Source organism: Dipodomys spectabilis, unplaced genomic scaffold (genome assembly GCF_019054845.1).
Source record: "Dipodomys spectabilis isolate Male_0828 unplaced genomic scaffold, ASM1905484v1 ptg000030l, whole genome shotgun sequence".
NCBI lineage: Eukaryota > Metazoa > Chordata > Mammalia > Rodentia > Heteromyidae > Dipodomys > Dipodomys spectabilis.
The window spans coordinates 8325509-8341750 of record NW_024870707.1 but is presented as its reverse complement, the minus strand read 5'-3'; the positions used below and the strand labels follow the sequence as shown (position 1 = coordinate 8341750).

General features: G+C 50.8%; 4 protein-coding genes and 1 non-coding gene across 6 annotated transcripts; 2 read left to right on the top strand and 3 right to left on the bottom strand.

Annotated features, from left to right (window-relative positions):
* Window positions 1-837: 837 nt before the first annotated feature.
* LOC122105127 (ubiquinol-cytochrome-c reductase complex assembly factor 3) lies at window positions 838-1816 on the bottom strand. Its single transcript, XM_042676252.1, has 2 exons — window positions 1615-1816; window positions 838-1537 (listed from the first exon to the last, which is right to left on the bottom strand). The coding sequence occupies exons 1-2, from the start codon at window positions 1732-1734 to the stop codon at window positions 1388-1390; spliced, it is 270 nt and encodes an 89-aa protein (XP_042532186.1). The 5' UTR covers window positions 1735-1816; the 3' UTR covers window positions 838-1387.
* A 2037-nt stretch (window positions 1817-3853) lies between these two features.
* On the top strand, window positions 3854-8430 carry Lbhd1 (LBH domain containing 1). The gene is made up of 6 exons (XM_042676399.1): window positions 3854-4003; window positions 4081-4237; window positions 4733-4948; window positions 6953-7077; window positions 7913-8010; window positions 8095-8430. The coding sequence occupies exons 1-6, from the start codon at window positions 3854-3856 to the stop codon at window positions 8123-8125; spliced, it is 777 nt and encodes a 258-aa protein (XP_042532333.1). The 3' UTR covers window positions 8126-8430.
* On the bottom strand, window positions 5170-6578 carry Cskmt (citrate synthase lysine methyltransferase). Of its 2 annotated transcripts, none has more exons than XM_042676397.1 (2): window positions 6008-6578; window positions 5170-5892 (listed from the first exon to the last, which is right to left on the bottom strand). In XM_042676397.1, exons 1-2 carry the CDS (start codon window positions 6072-6074, stop codon window positions 5189-5191), a joined length of 771 nt encoding a protein of 256 aa, XP_042532331.1. In that variant the 5' UTR covers window positions 6075-6578; the 3' UTR covers window positions 5170-5188. The 2 variants fall into 2 exon arrangements, with proteins under 2 accessions (XP_042532331.1, XP_042532332.1); XM_042676398.1 differs by having other exon boundaries at window positions 5170-5844.
* On the bottom strand, window positions 6345-6493 carry LOC122105406. The gene has a single exon (XR_006147035.1). It is a non-coding gene; the product is annotated as a small nucleolar RNA SNORA57 (small nucleolar RNA).
* Window positions 8431-11310: 2880 nt separating the features above from the next.
* Ints5 (integrator complex subunit 5) lies at window positions 11311-16197 on the top strand. The gene is made up of 2 exons (XM_042676317.1): window positions 11311-11472; window positions 13054-16197. The coding sequence occupies exons 1-2, from the start codon at window positions 11393-11395 to the stop codon at window positions 16025-16027; spliced, it is 3054 nt and encodes a 1017-aa protein (XP_042532251.1). The 5' UTR covers window positions 11311-11392; the 3' UTR covers window positions 16028-16197.
* The last annotated feature ends 45 nt before the right edge of the window (window positions 16198-16242 follow it).

Sequence of the window (16242 nt, the reverse complement as noted above, 5' to 3'; positions counted from 1 at the left end):
GATCTGTCTCCTGAGTAGCTAAGATTACAGCTGTGAGCCACTGGTGCCCAGAGTCTAGGAGGCTCTAATCTCTACTAGTAGAGTGCCAGTGTTGAGTGAAAAAGATAAGGGACAGCACCCAGGCCATGAGTTCAAGCCCTAGTGTCAGCACAAAAATCAAAACGACCAAGAAGTGTGATTAGGTTTTGCTTCCTGTAGGGTTCCAAACGTTTGGCTTTATTTTATATTCAGTGGCATCTTGAAGAAATCAGAATTATAGTGGAAGATTGGGATTCCAATTCAATGACTGGAAATTAGTGAAAAGCATGTGAATGGAAGTCCAGTACATTTATTACTTGATAGTTCTATTCCAGAAATGTGCACTTCACATTTCTAAGTTAATCTTGAGGGCAAGAAGCCTTTGGGGGGGCGGGGGAGGATGGGAAGGAATGGGAAGGGGAAACAAAGGAGGAGGCTACAATGCTTGATAAGAAATATTCATTATCTTGCCCATGTAATTGTAACCCCTCTGTACAGTATTTTCACAATTAAAAAAAAATAAATCCTTTGAGGGGATTTGATGTGAAAAAAAAAAAAAAAGCCAAGGAAAGCAGTCTGGCACATCGAATTGCTAGATGCCCTTCCAACCCTGCCCAAAGGCCCTATAGGTATTCATTGCTAAGAAGATATTCAAGGAATAGCTTTGCCACTGGAGCCACAATGCCAGCTCCAGTTTTCTGGTGGTTAATTGGAGATCGGAGTCTCACAGACTTTCCTGCCTAGGCTGGCTTTGAAGCGCCATCCTCAGATCTCAGCCTTCTGAGTAGCTAGGATTACAGGCGTGAGCCACGGGTAAGACTATTACCTGAGCTGGGCACCTGTGGCTCATGCTTGTAATACTGAAGAGCCTGAGATCTGAGGATCAAGGTTCCATACTAGGCAGGGCAGCCAAATCCTCAAGACTCTTTTATCCAATTAACCAGTAAATAGCTGGAAGCGAAGGTGTGGCTCGAATGGTAGAATCGGCCGAGAGCAAAAGCTAAGCAAGAACATGGAAGTCCTGAGTTTAAGTCTGGCTCTTCCCAGAAGCACACGCATACGTAACACCACGTGACCCGATTGTTTTGAAAATGTGGTCACTAAGCCTGCTGGGCTTTTAGGGGCAGGAGAGCAGTAGCATCCAGGGGTGCCCGCAGCGCCGGCCCCCACACCTAAGCACTTGGAGGGGTCCTGCAGAGCTCACTCTCGGGACAGACAAGCAGGATTTACTGTTCGATGTCCGTCACATCCGACCTCCATGCCGACTCAGGCCGGGGACGTGCACAGGGGTTGGAGGGAACCTGCTCCCCCGAAGCCACGGTCCAGGTCAGGACTCCCCACTTGGCTCGCAGAGAAGGGCCGGCCCGTCTCACTCCGACCTCCCGGGGTTGCTAGCCAACCAGCGCTTCCTCCAGGCCACGTTCTCCTGCGTGGCCGCGGCCTTCTGCAGCGTCTCCATCACCAGCTGCTGCCTCCAGCTTGCCTCGTCCTGGATCCGCGGGTTCTGCTCCGGCATCTCCTGCGGGGAGGAAGGAGGTTCGCAGTCTCCCGGACACCCACCCACCCACCCACCCCTTCCGGGGCTCCCAGGTCTACCTTTAGCATGCCCTTCTTCTGCAGCTCTCCTGGGGTCACCAGCGCAAAGAGCACGGAGCCCACGGTGGCCCCGACTCCCAGCAGGGCGGCCACCTGCAGCGGTTTGCTCATGGTGCTCATGGCCGACCGCGCGGCCACAGAGGTGCGCGCCGGCGTCTCTCGCAGCCTAGAAGGGCAGCCGCCGCATCTCGGTGCTCCTGCGCGGGCTAGAGCGACGCTGAGGCCGACCGCGGCGGGGACGGGGCGGAGACCATAGAGCTGGGTCGGGGCTAGAGAGGACCTAACCATAGAAAAGTGGAGTGCTGAGCGCCTGGGTCTTTGGAGTGGAGAAGGCGCGATTGGTGGGTGTAGCTCGGCTGTAGTTTTTCTGGCCCACCGGAGACCCACCCTAGGCCTGAGTTCAATCCCCAGGCTCACAACAGAATAAACAAAACAATCTGATTTACTCTCATGCAATGGGGGGGCGGAAGCAGACATTGGGAGGACCTTTATAGCCTGGGACACAAAAGCCAGATCTTACATTGACCTTTCCCAATCTCTTTCTCAGGCCCCCCTCCCTTTCCCTCTTTGAATTTCTCTTACTATCCTCCCTTACTTTTTCCCATTTTTGTTTTTTTAGTAGCATACATTAGATGAATAATGGGAGTTTCACGGTGACATTTCCATACACGTGTACAATGTACTGGAAATCAACCTCATTCCCTATTATCACCCTCCCTTATTTGCTCATACTCTAAACCAGTTTCTAAAGGCTGCATTTTTCTGTTCATATGTATAAATTAAGAACTTCTATGGCCCTTCCCTCTCCTGCAGACCCTTCCGCCTTTCACCTCCCTCCCCCTCTGTATTAATTGTACCAAGGAGTTTTGCCTTGGTATTTTAGATGTGTATATATTTTAATCGAAATAATCTCTATGGCTCTTCCCTCTCCCAACTCCCTGTTGAGTTTCCTTATACCATCTTCATTGTTGCAATGTGTGTTTAAAAATTATTCATTCTCCATCTTTTTCCTTTCTCTCCCCTCTCCCTCATTTCTTTAACCAGGCTCAGAGTTAGAATCAGGTTCTATGTATATACACTATGTACATGTTTATGAGTTTATGACTGTGTATTTTAGAAAAGCTTCAAGAAAAGAGAGCCAGGTGCTGGTGGCTCATGCCTGTTATCCTAGTTACTAAAGATTGAGATCAGAGGATTGAGGTTCAAAGCAAGCCCAGGCAGGGAAAAACTCATGTCCAATAAACCACCAAACCAGAAGTAGCACTATGACTCAAGTGGTAGAACACTAGCCTTGAGCTGAAGAACTGAGGGACAGCACTCAGGCTGAGTAAGAGAACATGTTATTTGGGTTTTGATTTTTTTTTTTTTAATCCCATTGGTGCTGGTACTGGGGCCTGAACTGAGGGCCTCTTGCTCTTACACTCACCTTTAGGTCTCCACAGAACATGAATGCAACTGACTACTTAGGAGAGGACAAAGGGAAAAATAATAGGGATGGGTATTTTGAAAAGATGAATACTAGATGCTTGAAATATTGTTCATAAGTATAAAAATTAAACTAGGAAACTTGAAGCCAGGCGCCGGTGGCTCACGCCTGTAATCCTAGCTACTCAGGAGGCTGAGATCTGAGGATTGAGGTTCAAAGCCAGCCCGGGCAGGAAAGTCTGAGACTCTTATCTCCAATAAACCACTGAAAAACTGGAAGTGGCATTGTGGCTCAAGTGGTAGAGTGCTAGCCTTGGGCTGAAGAGCATAGGGACAGTGCCCAAGCCCAGAGTTAAAAAAAAAAAACCAAAACCAAAACAAGGAAACTTGTTCAGATTGCTTTAGGAAGGTAGAAAGGAACAGAGAGCAAGTTCCCAACTTTATAACTAAATAAAAGTTCTTGGCCAAATAGTAAACATACTAAAAAAATACAAATAAAAAAATCACGTTGAGAAGCTCAGTAGGTAAAAATGTTCCAAAGCCATTGTTGCTGCTCTTCACTCACAAATCATTTAATCCAGATGCCCTTGTCTCCTCTTACCCTCTCTGCCACCCAGGGAGAAAATAGAAATAAAGCTCCTATCATCTTGAGCATCCCCCCTCCCTAGAAAGCCCATAATCTGCTAGCTTGTCATCCTCCTCTCCTCAGCAGTGATTAAGAAACTGGCTCCAAAGAAGATTAAAGCTGCATTCTGTAAGGTACATAGGGAAGGAGGACTCTGAGTTTGAACTGAGCTGCACTTGTGGAACCACCATGGCCCTTGTGCCAGAGAGCAGTGAGATTAGAACTTGGCCTAGAAATAGCCCAGGCTCCTCCAGGTACCCAGAAAGTCCCAGAAGAAATCATACTGTCTGGAAAGACAGAGAAGAAACTAGCACGGTTGAAGAACATCAAGATGTTCAGGTTAGTATTTTCTCACCCTGTGTCCTGCTGCTGGCTCAGCCTCCAGTCTGACTCATGTCTCTACTGTCTTTACTCAGGCTGCCTCTCAAAATTCCCGCTTACCCTCTATTGTGGTAGAAGCATCAGAGGGGAGTGAAGACTATGGGGAGCTACAATGGCCACATAAAGAGCTGCTGCTGCTCACTGATGATGAAGAGGCTGAGACTTTCTTCCAGGACCAAAATGAAGAGCCAGGTGAGCAGGGTGGCTGGCTTTTCAGATGTCTAGACAGGGCTGGGATGGAAAACCAAGTGTGCTCTTTCAGTTGTTTGACATCAAAGTAGGTATTCAGGTAGTAAATGGGCTACTGGTGTCTTAGCAGTTGAAGGCAGATATTTCTAAGGCTGTTACTGGGGTGTGAACTTACTTTGCAGGAAGGCACTCAACACTTGATCTTTAATTTTCAATCTTTTTTTTTTTTTTTGTCGGCCGTGGAGCTTGAACTCTGGGCCTGGGCGCTGTCCCTCAGCTCTTCAGCTCAAGGCGAGCGCTCTACCACTGGAGCTACAGCGCCACTTCCGGTTTTCTGGTGGTTTATTGGAGTCTCACGGACTTTCCTGCCCGGGCTGGCTTTGAACCGCGATCCTCAGATCTCAGCCTCCTGAGTAGCTAGGATTACAGGCGTGAGCCACCAGCGCCCGGCTTAATTTTCAATCTTAATGACGAGCTCCTTAATTCTCCTTCCCCCAGGCTGGGCTTGGAGCCCACAGGACCCCAGTTCTCCCTTAAGAACATTTAACCCTGGAATCAACTGGGAGCAGGAAGAAGAGCAAGATGATTACTGGATTCCTCACAAAGACTGTCAGGAACCTGCAAACCCCTGTCCTCTTGGGGAGACAGGTTCCTGTGTCTGTAGGAGCTGCTTGGTGGAATATTCTCATCTCCCACCTCATACCACCTTTGGGGGTGAGTATTGTCACCTAGTTCGGTTCAGAAACTCATCTTGCCTCTGTTTTTAGTTGAAAGTGACCCAGTCTTTTTCTGAGCACTCACCCCAGACCACCAGGGTATATTCCATGTAATGGGATTTCTAGGCTGAAAGTTAAGTCAACAGAAAAGTCCAGCCATCCATATTGCAAAGGTAAAGCTACCCTCACATCCCTCCTTGCTAAATGGAAAACACCAGATTGGGGACCAAAACGTGTTTTATTGAGAACCTTTTATCAAATAAGCAAAGTAGGTAATGCCCTTGAAAGGACCCAGCTCCTGCACAGTCACAGTTCGGCCATGGGATCTTTGCTCCAAGCAGGGCAGTCGCACATCAGGGTCTTCATCTGAGAACTGAATCAGGGTCCCTCCAGGGCTTAGGACCCTCAGGCATTCTGACAGTAGCTGGTATGCCCCAGGGAGACCACCCCGAGCAACAGCGTCCCAGGTGCCCTTGTCCAACACTAGTTGGAAGGAACCCGAGGGAGCTATAGATGCCATGTTCTGGGCATCAGCATGCATGAAGCGGAGGCAAGAGGCAGGGTGCCCAGGGCGTAGGGGTGCTTGGTTCTGGCCACCCACTAGGAGGCCATTCATGTGGGCCACAGCCACAGAAGAGAAGTCTATACCTAGTACATCCACAGGGTGTGGGGATTTGGTATAGAGGCCCGCGCTGAGGCTAGAGGTCCCACAGCCCACATCCAGCACCCGCAGTGGGCCAGTGGCTCGGGCCTCTTGCAGCAGAGGCAGGAGAAGTTCCTGGATTTCCTCATAGCCAAAGAACCAGTCGAAAGTGGGGACACCGGCCAGACGGGGCTGGGTGTGGAGCCGATCCCAGAGGCGGCGGTCTGCCAGGCAGCTACTGGCCAGAGAGCCTGTGGATGCAGGCGGAGGGTACCCGGTGCTGGGTTTCAACCTCGCCGCTGCAAAAAACGGCTCAAATGTACCCTAGGGTCCTAAGTCATGATTTCAGCGACAAGGAATAGTCACACCCGCATTCCCCCCCACCTCCCCCCCGCCCTGTCCCACCGTCCCTACCGGCCAACATCCGGCGCGCTCGGGCCACCAGAGTCGGCGCTGGGAGCGGTGGGCGGAGCGCGGCCATCCGGAGGTCCCGGCAAGGTCGCGGCGCTGGCTCACGTGGCGGGGGTGGGGGATGGCCCGCACACAGCCTGCGGGACCGAGCCTCGGGTGTAAAGGAGGCGGATGCCGACCTGCGTGGACAGCCTTACTGGCGGCAACAGTACCATGAAGGGAGGAAACACGTCAGCTCTCCACTACGGGGCGGCGAACGCAGACCTGAAATCAGAGAGGTGTGTGAGCCCCTCGCGGAAGGGAACCGCTGCGCTTCACATGTTCCGCCCGGATCGGGGACGCGTGTCCCGGCGCTTGAGGATAGAACCGGCGTACGAGAAGCCGCCGGCACCGAAGACATGACGCCGAGAGGGCTCGAGCCCTTTCCTTCTGCCTCCGTACATAACGGAGATCGGGACTGCACGCCCGCTCCCCGCCAAGAAATGGAGGGCTTGATGGATGCAGGCCGCCTCCCTTCACCCCCGGAACGACCGCTGCCGGCCGAGAAGCCGCCGGAACACGACCCACTTACCAAGGATCCCTTCGAAAGGATACAGCTCGGCGCGAGGTCTCTTATATAGGACCCTGGCACGCCCCCTTGCCGTGATTGGTCCGATGGGATAGGGGGCGGGGTCTCGCGGACGACGCGAAGAGCGGAACTGCGGCCCCGAGTGAACCACGCTGCGATTATGGGTGCTCCGGGAGGAAAGATCAACCGGCCACGAACGGTGACTGTCTGGGAAGTGGGGGGCCGTTTGCGAATGTTTCCCCAAGCTTTTTCAGAGTCTTCTCCTGCACTAGATCGATGGGAAACGGGCTGCCAAGTGCCAGAGGGAACCCGGGTGGCCGAACGCATCCTCAGCTGATTCCATGCTTCCCCCCCCCCCCCCCCCCCCCCGCGCTTTGTAGGAGTTGAAGAAGAAGCTGTTCAAGCGCCGGCGAGTTTTGAACCGGGAGCGAAGACTGAAGCGCAAGGTGGTTGGGGCGGTGATAGACGAAGGGCTGATCACGAGGCATCACCTCAAGAAGAGAGCGTGAGTGCCGATCCTCTTTTCCCTTGGTCCTCCCCATTGATTTCTTATTGTCCTCCCTGCCTTCCAAGCTCCAGAGCAGCCAAAACCTCCCCTGGCGTTTTCTTGAACGCTCATGTTAATACAGAAAAAGTCTCAGCTGTGTTGGTTCCTAAACTATGCTAGCCGCTCACCACACCCGCCTTACAGCTTCTGCAGGATTGTCACTATCACATCTTGTACTAGGTATGTACATTCACTTAAGTTTTTTTTTAAGTACGCTTACTTTTCATACAGAAAAGTGCATCTGTAAGCGTACACAATTCTTTGAATTTTCCTAAAGGTACACACAGGATTTTACTTATGAATGTCAAGACTCTTGATTCTGGGGAAGAGTTTTCATTCGTTAATTAAAGTTTAGTTAAACTTTAATGTTTACTTAAGGATTTTAGGTAAGCAGGATGCTGATAGCTGAAGCCTGTAACCCCAGCTACTCAGGAGATGGACTCCAGTCAGGACCAGAACGTTAGTGAGACTCTTAGCTCCAATTAACAACAGGAAGCTGGAAGGTGTGGTTCAAATGGTAGAGTGCTAGCCTTGAGGGGAAAAAAGCTAAAGTCCCCAGACGCTGTGTACCCACACAAAAGAACAAAAAGGACTTTATTTAATAACCTGATCCTGAAGAGTATGTTGGTTGGAATTAAGTATGTTGGACTTTACTCACAACATGAAAGCCCACACTTTAAGACACTTAAGTTATTTGAAATCAAAGGCTCACTCTTGAAATCAAAGAATCACTCTTATGACCTGGGTTGGTTCAAGTTGACTTGTGTATCCTTGTTTCCTATCTATTGTTCAGGTCCAGTGCTCGGGCCAACATTACTCTGTCTGGGAAGAAGCTCAGAAAACTCCTACAGCAGATCCGGCTTGCACAGAAAGAAAAAGCAGCTATGGAAGGTGAGACTGGGACACAGAGATGGAAGTGAAAGGAAAACAGGGCTTGTTTGGGTTCTTCAATGTTTCCTTCTTCCCTTTGTTCAGTGGAAGCCCCTTCAAAGCCAACCAGGACTAGTGAAGCACAGTGCAAACTACCAAAGAAGATAAAAGCCCCCCAGGATGTAGACATGGAGGACCTTGAAGGGGAGAGCTAAACTCCTCTACCTGGATATTCTCAGCTGGAGCCAGAAGGATTTGGTAGTTGCTTTAAAGGACTTTGGAGAAAGCATGAACCTCTTTCATTTTTCTCAGATTCCACTTCCACAGTGGTCTGCTGACCTTCCCAGGAGGGATGTTAGGAGGGAAAAAGTCACAGAAGAAAGACTGGAGAGCATCCTCTCTAACAATCAAATCCATTTGTAATAAAACCCTAGAGTTTGACTGAGGCATGTATGATTAAGTGTAGAGATGGAGATGGGCTTTGAAAAGAGTATAGGCGGAGATGGGCCAGAAGCAGGACGCACAGAATTTCCTTGAACAAAGGCAAATAAAAACCAGCCTCGCTTACTGGGTGCCAGTAGCTCACACCTGTAATCCTAGTTACTCTGGAGGCTGAGATCTGAGGATTACTGTTCAAAGCCAGCCCAGGGCAGGAAAGTCCATGAAACTCTTAACTTCTAATAAACTACTCAGAAAAAGCTGGAAGTGGCACTCTGGCTCAAGTGGTGGACTAGCCTGGAGCACAAAGAGGCTCAGGGACAGTGCCCATGCCCTGAGTTCAAGCCCCAGAACTAGCAAAAAAAGAAACCAGCCTCTCCAATGGCTCAGCCTCCCTAATGAGTGACACTGTAGCTTTCCATTTCTAACAAAAGTAGAGATTATTAGAGGGGAGGCAGGTATGGATGCTGGTACCAGTCCTGCCCCTACCCCTGTGGTTTTGCCAGGTTGGGCAAATTACGTTACCTCACTTAATCTTGCTTCTTTGGTTTGATGTTTTTAATAAAATAAAGACCAAATGTTTCCCATTGTCCTTTTTTCTTGTGTTGGAGATCAAACCTAGGTGTTCATGCATGATAATCAAGCATTCTACCACTACAGAATCAGCTTCCATATTTCATCTCTAATTAGATACCGTTAATAGACAACTTTTGGGCTAGGAATATGGCTTACTGGCAGAGTGCTTGCCTAGCATGCATAAGCCCTGGGTTTGATTCCTCAGTACCACATAAACAGAAAAACTCAAAAGTGGTGTTGTGGCTCAAGTGGTAGAGTGCTAGCTTTGAGCAAAAGAAGCTCAGAACAGTGCCAAGGCCCTGAGTTCAATCCCCAGAACTGGCCAATTTTTTTTTTTCCTGTCAGCCATGGATCTTGAACTCAGCATTGGTGCTGTCCCTGTGTTCTTCAGCTCAAGGCTAGTGTCTATCACTTGAGCCACAATGCCACTTTTGGTTTTCTGGGACATAAGAGTCTCACAGACTTTCCTGCCCAGGCTGCCTTTGAACCATGATCCTCAGATCTCAGCCTCCTGAGTAGCTAGGATTACAGGCATGAGCCACCAACACCCAGCTGGGACCCAGTGCTTTATTAATTAAGCCAGGCTTTTTGCCTTTTGTTTTTCAAGTAGGGTCTCACTTTTTGCTGAGGCTAGCCTGAGTGGTGATGCTCCTATTTATGCTTCCAGGATGACAAGTGTGCCACCACACATTTCTTTATTTGGTAAGATGGAGTTTCAAGAACTTTTTGTCAAGACGGTCCTGAAATGTCAATAGTAATCTCTAGACCTGCCCCCCATTGAACACAGCGTCTCTAGCTGTTGCTTAGCTATTTGCTCACTGTTGTGGTTCTATCACTTGAGCCATTCCTCTAGTCCTCCATGGCAAGATTACTAAACAGCCATGTCCCAGTTTTTTGTTTTTTGTTTTTCCTGTCCTAAAGCTTGAACTCAGGGCATGGGCACTGTTCTTGAGACTTATCTCTAACTAGCAAAAATATGGAAGTGAAGCTGTGGCTCAACATGGTTAGATCACTAGCCTTGATCAAAAAAGCTCAGGAATGGAGTGCCCAGGCCCTGAGTTCAAACCCCACAACTGATAAAAAAAAAATTCTTGGATTTTCTTGCCTGGGCTGGGTTCAAACCATGATTCTCAGATCTACAAGCATGAACCACCAGTGCCTCTTCCATTACTTTTTTTTTTTTTTGTCGGCCGTGGGGCTTGAACTCTGGGCCTGGGCGCTGTCCCTCAGCTCTTCAGCTCAAAGCTAGTGCTCTACCACTTGAGCCACAGCGCCACTTCCAGTTTTCTGGTGGTTTATTGGAACTAGGAGTCTCACGGTCTCTCCTGCCTGGGCTGGCTTTGAACTGTGATCCTCAGATCTCAGCCTCCTGAGTAGCTAGGATTACAGGCGTGAGCCACCAGCGCCCGGCTCTCTTTCATTACTTTTTATGTAATTATTATTCTACATAATTATACATTAATAATAATTTTATTATTATTACTGTTATCTTTTTTTGAGACAGAATCTCGCTATGTATGTATCCCAGAGAGTCCTGGAATTTGTGGTCCTCCTGTCTTAACCTCCTGGGAGTTGGGATTGTAGATGTATACCAATATGCCTGGATATCGCTGTCTTTTGAAAAGCTCATGAGCTTCATTTTAGTAATTTTATCATTATAAAAATAAGGTTTAAGCCGGGCGCCGGTGGCTCACCCCTGTATTCCTAGCTACTCAGGAGGCTGAGATTTGAGGATCGCGGTTCAAAGGCAGCCCGGGCAGGAGAGACTGTGAAACTCTTATCTCCAATAAACCAACAACAAACGGCAAGTGGTGCTGTGGCTCAAGTGGTAGAGCGCTAGCCTTGGGCTGAAGAAGCTGAGGGACAGCGCCCAGGCCCAGAGTTCAAGCCCCATAATGGAAAAATGTTAAAAAAGAAAAAGAAATCTGGCTGGGACTGTGGCTTAATGGTAGAGTTGTCTTGCATACATGAATCCCTGGGTTCGATTCCTCACTACTACATACACAGAAAAAGCGGGAAGTGGTGTCTATGGGCAGAGTGCTAGCCTTGAGCAAAAGAAGCTCAAGGACAGTGCCCAGACCCTGAGTTCAAGCCTCAAGACTGACAAAAATAAAAACAAAAACACAAAAATCGTGAAATCCATGTGAATGTCACGCCAAGCCTCAATCTGTCAATGGTCCTTTGGCGAGTGGGGTGGGAGGGACGTGTTGATCGGCCGACTTCCTGCTGTCTTCAACGCGCTGCGGAACCCAAGTGCTCGGCTCAGGAACAACGTCGGTTTCGTTTTCCTGTGAGGCTTCCGCGCTAGTTTCTTTCGCGTCTCTCGTCAACGCGCATGCGCCGTCTGAGCTCCGCCGCTCCCGCCTCGGGCTTGGGGTAGGGCTCCGGGATGTCCGCGTTGTGCGACCCTCCCGGGGCCCCGGGGCCTCCCGGGCCTGCCCCCGCCACCCACGGTCCCGCGCCTCTCAGGTAGTCAGAGCCCTTGGTATCTTCCCCCACCGCGCGGCCCCGCGCCGATCCCCAGCCTTCTCGGTAGATACCCGGATCCTACCCCAAGAACTCGCGTCAGGGTTCTAAGAGATTCCGGTTCGCGTCCTCCCAGAACCTGGGGATTGCTTCTCTTAAAAACCCTGGGCTCCAGTGCCCGCCCTCCCAAGATCTTGGTCCTGCCTCTCCCTCCTCCCTATTGCTTACCTTCTCTTGGCTGTGCGGATAACAGAACTCTTGGGAACCTAAGTCATTCTATCCCTTTCAACCTGAAGGAACCCAGAAGGCCTTGACTTTCATAGACTGTGATAATCCAGGTGCAGAAACGTATTGAATGTTTCTGGTAGACTTTTCCCTTGCACTCTCTCCTCATCTTGGGGGTGGATTTTATTTTATTTTGAGGAACCAGAGAGGAATGGCACAGAGGAATGAATGCACAGCCCCTAAAGGATGCTTTCTTCTTTGACAGAAAAGGCAATTTGCCTCTTGCCTTCTAAGAAGGAACCCATATGTTTTCAGAAGGGCAAGGTTGGAAGGCATTACTCTTGTCTGTGCTCTAGGACACTCGATTCTCAGGCACTTTGAAGGTGTTGGGTAGGTGGTGAGTGGCTAGGATTTTTGCACAATATGGAAAGAACAGGTGTTAGGAGGGAGAGCCTTTATTTAGTAAGGGGGTTAATGAGTTTCCATTGCACGGGATTCCAGGATGCTTTTGTTGTGCAGGGGAGTGAGACACAATGTATTTACTCAATTCAACAAAAATTTATACCTCATGTACACCAGCACCTCAATAAAAGGGGATTTAGTGTTGAAAAGTGAGGGAATGGTTCCTATCCTTTTGGAATGTATAGTCTGATCACTTAATTTTGATTATCTTAACTGTAGAGTGGATCATAATTGTGCTTCTTTATTGATCTGTTGTCTGGATTGAAATAATACATGTAAAATAATTTAAAGAGGATCTGTCCTGGCTAGGGGGTGTAGCTCAGGGCAGAACATATGCTTAGCATGTGTGAAGCCTGGGTTCAAGCTTTAATGCCCCCCCTCCCAAAACAAACAAACAAAGGTAGCTGGTCTTTTTGTGTATGTGTCTTATTCAGCATTTTGGTTCACAATTGGCACTCTACACTGGAGCCACAGCTCCAGATCAGCTTTTTTTTTTGCTTGTTAATTGAAGATAGTCTCTTGGACTTTTCTACCAGTGCTGGCTCTGAACTGAGATCTTCAGATCTCAGCGTCCCGAATAGCCAGGATTACAGATGGGAGCCATCAGACCCTGACTGGCAGTTTTTGTTTTGTTTTGTTTTGTTTTTGTCGGTTTTGAGGCTTGAAGTCAGAGCTGACAGTTTTAAGTTATTGACTGCTAGTATTTTTGTTATGGAAAGAAAATGAGCATTTATTGAGTGATAGCTAATGTGATACATGTTTCATAAGCTCTTGTGAAGAAGGTACAATTTATTTTCCTTGTTTTATATAGAAACTTAAACTCACAGAAGGACTGTAACTTACCTAATCTCTCCCAGTGCTGTAAGTCTGCTTTTTTTTTTTTTTGCTTCCTTGTAGTGCTCAGGAGCTGTCCCAGGAAATCAAGGCTTTTCTCACTGGTGTAGATCCTATCCTGGGTCACCAACTCTCAGCCCGGGAACATGCTCGCTGTAGTCTTCTGCTGCTGCGCTGTTTGCCACCTGCTCGGGCTGCTGTGCTGGACCACTTAAGAGGTGTTTTTGATGAGAGTGTCCGGGCCCATCTAGCTGCCCTAGATGAAAGCCCTGTGGCTGGTCCTCCTCACCTCCGTCCACCTCCACCTTCCCACGTCCCTGCTGGGGGACCAGGTCTAGAGGATGTGATACAGGAAGTACAGCAGGTGCTGTCTGAGTTTATCCGTGCCAATCCAAAGGCCTGGGCACCTGTGATTAGTGCATGGTCTATTGACCTCATGGGTCAACTGAGCAGTACCTATTCAGGCCAACATCAGCGTGTTCCCCATGCTACTGGCTCTCTCAATGAATTGCTGCAGCTGTGGATGGGTTGTAGGGCCACCCGTACGTTAATGGACATCTATGTGCAGTGCCTCTCAGCTCTCATTGGTAGCTGCCCAGATGCTTGTGTGGATGCCTTGCTAGACACTTCAGTCCAGCATTCCCCACACTTTGACTGGGTTGTGGCACATATTGGCTCCTCCTTTCCTGGCACTATCATCTCTCGAGTCCTTTCCTGTGGGCTTAAGGACTTCTGTGTCCATGGTGGGGCTGGAGGTGGAGCTGGTGGTGGCGGTGGAAGTTCTCAGGCTCCGTCCACAGATCCATTCCCTGGATCTCCTGTCCTCCCTGGGGAGAAACGGGTGCCCAAGATTGCCTCAGTTGTAGGCATTCTAGGGCACCTGGCCTCCCGCCATGGAGACAGCATCAGGCGGGAGCTCCTGAGAATGTTCCATGATAGCCTGGCAGGGGGCACTGGAGGCCGGAGCGGGGACCCTTCCCTTCAGGCTACAGTTCCCTTCCTACTGCAGCTGGCGGTCATGTCACCAGCTCTACTTGGCACGGTCTCTGGAGAACTTGTGGATTGCCTCAAGCCCCCAGCTGTGCTGAGCCAGCTGCAACAACACCTGCAGGGATTCCCCCGAGAGGAGCTGGACAACATGCTCAATCTGGCTGTGCACCTGGTGAGCCAGGCCTCAGGTGCAGGTGCCTACCGCCTGCTGCAGTTCCTGGTGGACACAGCAATGCCTGCTTCAGTCATCACCACCCAAGGCCTGGCTGTACCAGACACTGTGCGAGAAGCCTGTGACCGCCTGATCCAGCTGCTGCTGCTGCACCTGCAAAAGCTGGTTCATCACCGGGGTGGATCTCCCGGGGAAGGGGTGCTGGGCCCTCCCCCACCTCCCCGCCCAGTGCCCTTTCTGGATGCACTAAAAAACCACGTTGGAGAGCTGTGTGGAGAGACATTGCGGCTAGAACGGAAGCGCTTCCTCTGGCAGCACCAGCTTTTAGGCCTGCTTTCTGTCTATACCCGGCCCAGTTGTGGACCTGAGGCGTTGGGCCATCTACTAAGCCGAGCCCGAAGCCCTGAAGAATTGAGTTTGGCAACCCAATTATATGCAGGGCTGGTGGTCAGTCTCTCTGGCCTCCTCCCCCTGGCTTTTCGAAGCTGCCTGGCTCGGGTGCATGCAGGGACTTTACAACCTCCCTTCACATCCCGTTTCCTGCGCAACTTGGCACTGCTAGTGGGCTGGGAACAGCAAGGTGGTGAAGGCTCTGCCGCCCTAGGGGCTCGCTTTGGAGAGTCTGCCTCAGCCCATCTGTCTGACCTGGCTCCTCTCTTGCTACATCCTGAGGAAGAAGTAGCTGAAGCTGCAGCTTCCCTCTTGGCCATCTGCCCCTTTCCTCTGGAAGCCCTGTCTCCCTCCCAACTCCTGGGATTGGTCAGAGCTGGGGTGCACCGCTTCTTTGCCTCTCTGAGGCTACACGGCCCCCCAGGTGTGGCCTCTGCCTCTCATCTCCTCACCCGCCTTTCTCAGACTTCCCCAGCTGGGCTCAAGGCTGTCTTGCAGCTACTAGTTGAGGGAGCCTTACATCGAGGCAACACAGAACTGTTTGGAGGGGAAGTGGATGAGGACAATGAAAACCTCTCACTTGTTTCAGCTCCTTTGGCATCGGCCTCCCTGTTGGACACAAACCGGCGGCACACTGCAGCTGTGCCAGGGCCTGGAGGGATCTGGTCTGTTTTCCACGCTGGAGTCATTGGTCGTGGCTTAAAACCACCAAAGCTTACGCAGTCTCGAAACCAGCAGGAAGTGATTTATAACACCCAGAGCCTTCTCAGCCTCTTGGTGCACTGCTGTTCTGCCTCCGGGAGCGCTGAATGTGGGGGTTGCTGGAGTGCGTCTACCCTCAGTCCAGAGGCAGCCAAAGCAGTTGCAGTGACCCTGGTGGAGAGTGTGTGTCCAGATGCGGCTGGGGCAGAGCTGGCCTGGCCCCCAGAGGAGCACGCCCGGGCCACTGTGGAGCGGGATCTCCGCATTGGCCGACGCTTCCGAGAACAGCCTCTGCTCTTCGAGCTGTTAAAGCTGGTCGCAGCTGCTCCCCCGGCCCTGTGCTACTGCTCTGTGCTGCTGCGGGGGCTGCTGGCCGCCCTGTTGGGCCATTGGGAAGCCTCCCGCCACCCTGACACGGCTCACTCCCCCTGGCACCTGGAGGCATCCTGCACCCTGGTGGCTGTCATGGCTGAGGGAAGCCTCTTACCACCTGCCCTGGGTAATATGCACGAAGTATTTAGCCAGCTGGCCCCTTTTGAAGTGCGCCTGTTGCTGCTCAGTGTCTGGGGCTTTCTCCGGGAGCACGGGCCCCTGCCCCAGAAGTTCATCTTCCAGTCTGAGCGCGGCCGCTTCATCCGGGACTTCTCTAGGGAGGGTGGGGGCGAGGGCGGCCCGCACCTGGCAGTGCTCCACAGCGTGCTCCACCGCAACGTCGATCGCCTGGGCCTCTTCTCCGGCCGTTTCCAGGCACCCTCACCACCCACCCTCCGTCAGGGGACCTAACCTCCCCCCACCCACCCCGCACCAGCAGCCCACGGAGGTTGAACAGTGAGAGAAGACTTAAAGAGCTGTGCCACAGGAGGGTTCATTTCTACATCCTTAGCTTAATAAGTGCTGTCACTTTTCCCCCACTCTACTTTTTTTCTAAATAAAATTTGCCGAGTTGAGACGAACAGTCCAGTGTTTGTGCCTAAGGTGGGGAGCTGGAGAAATCTTGA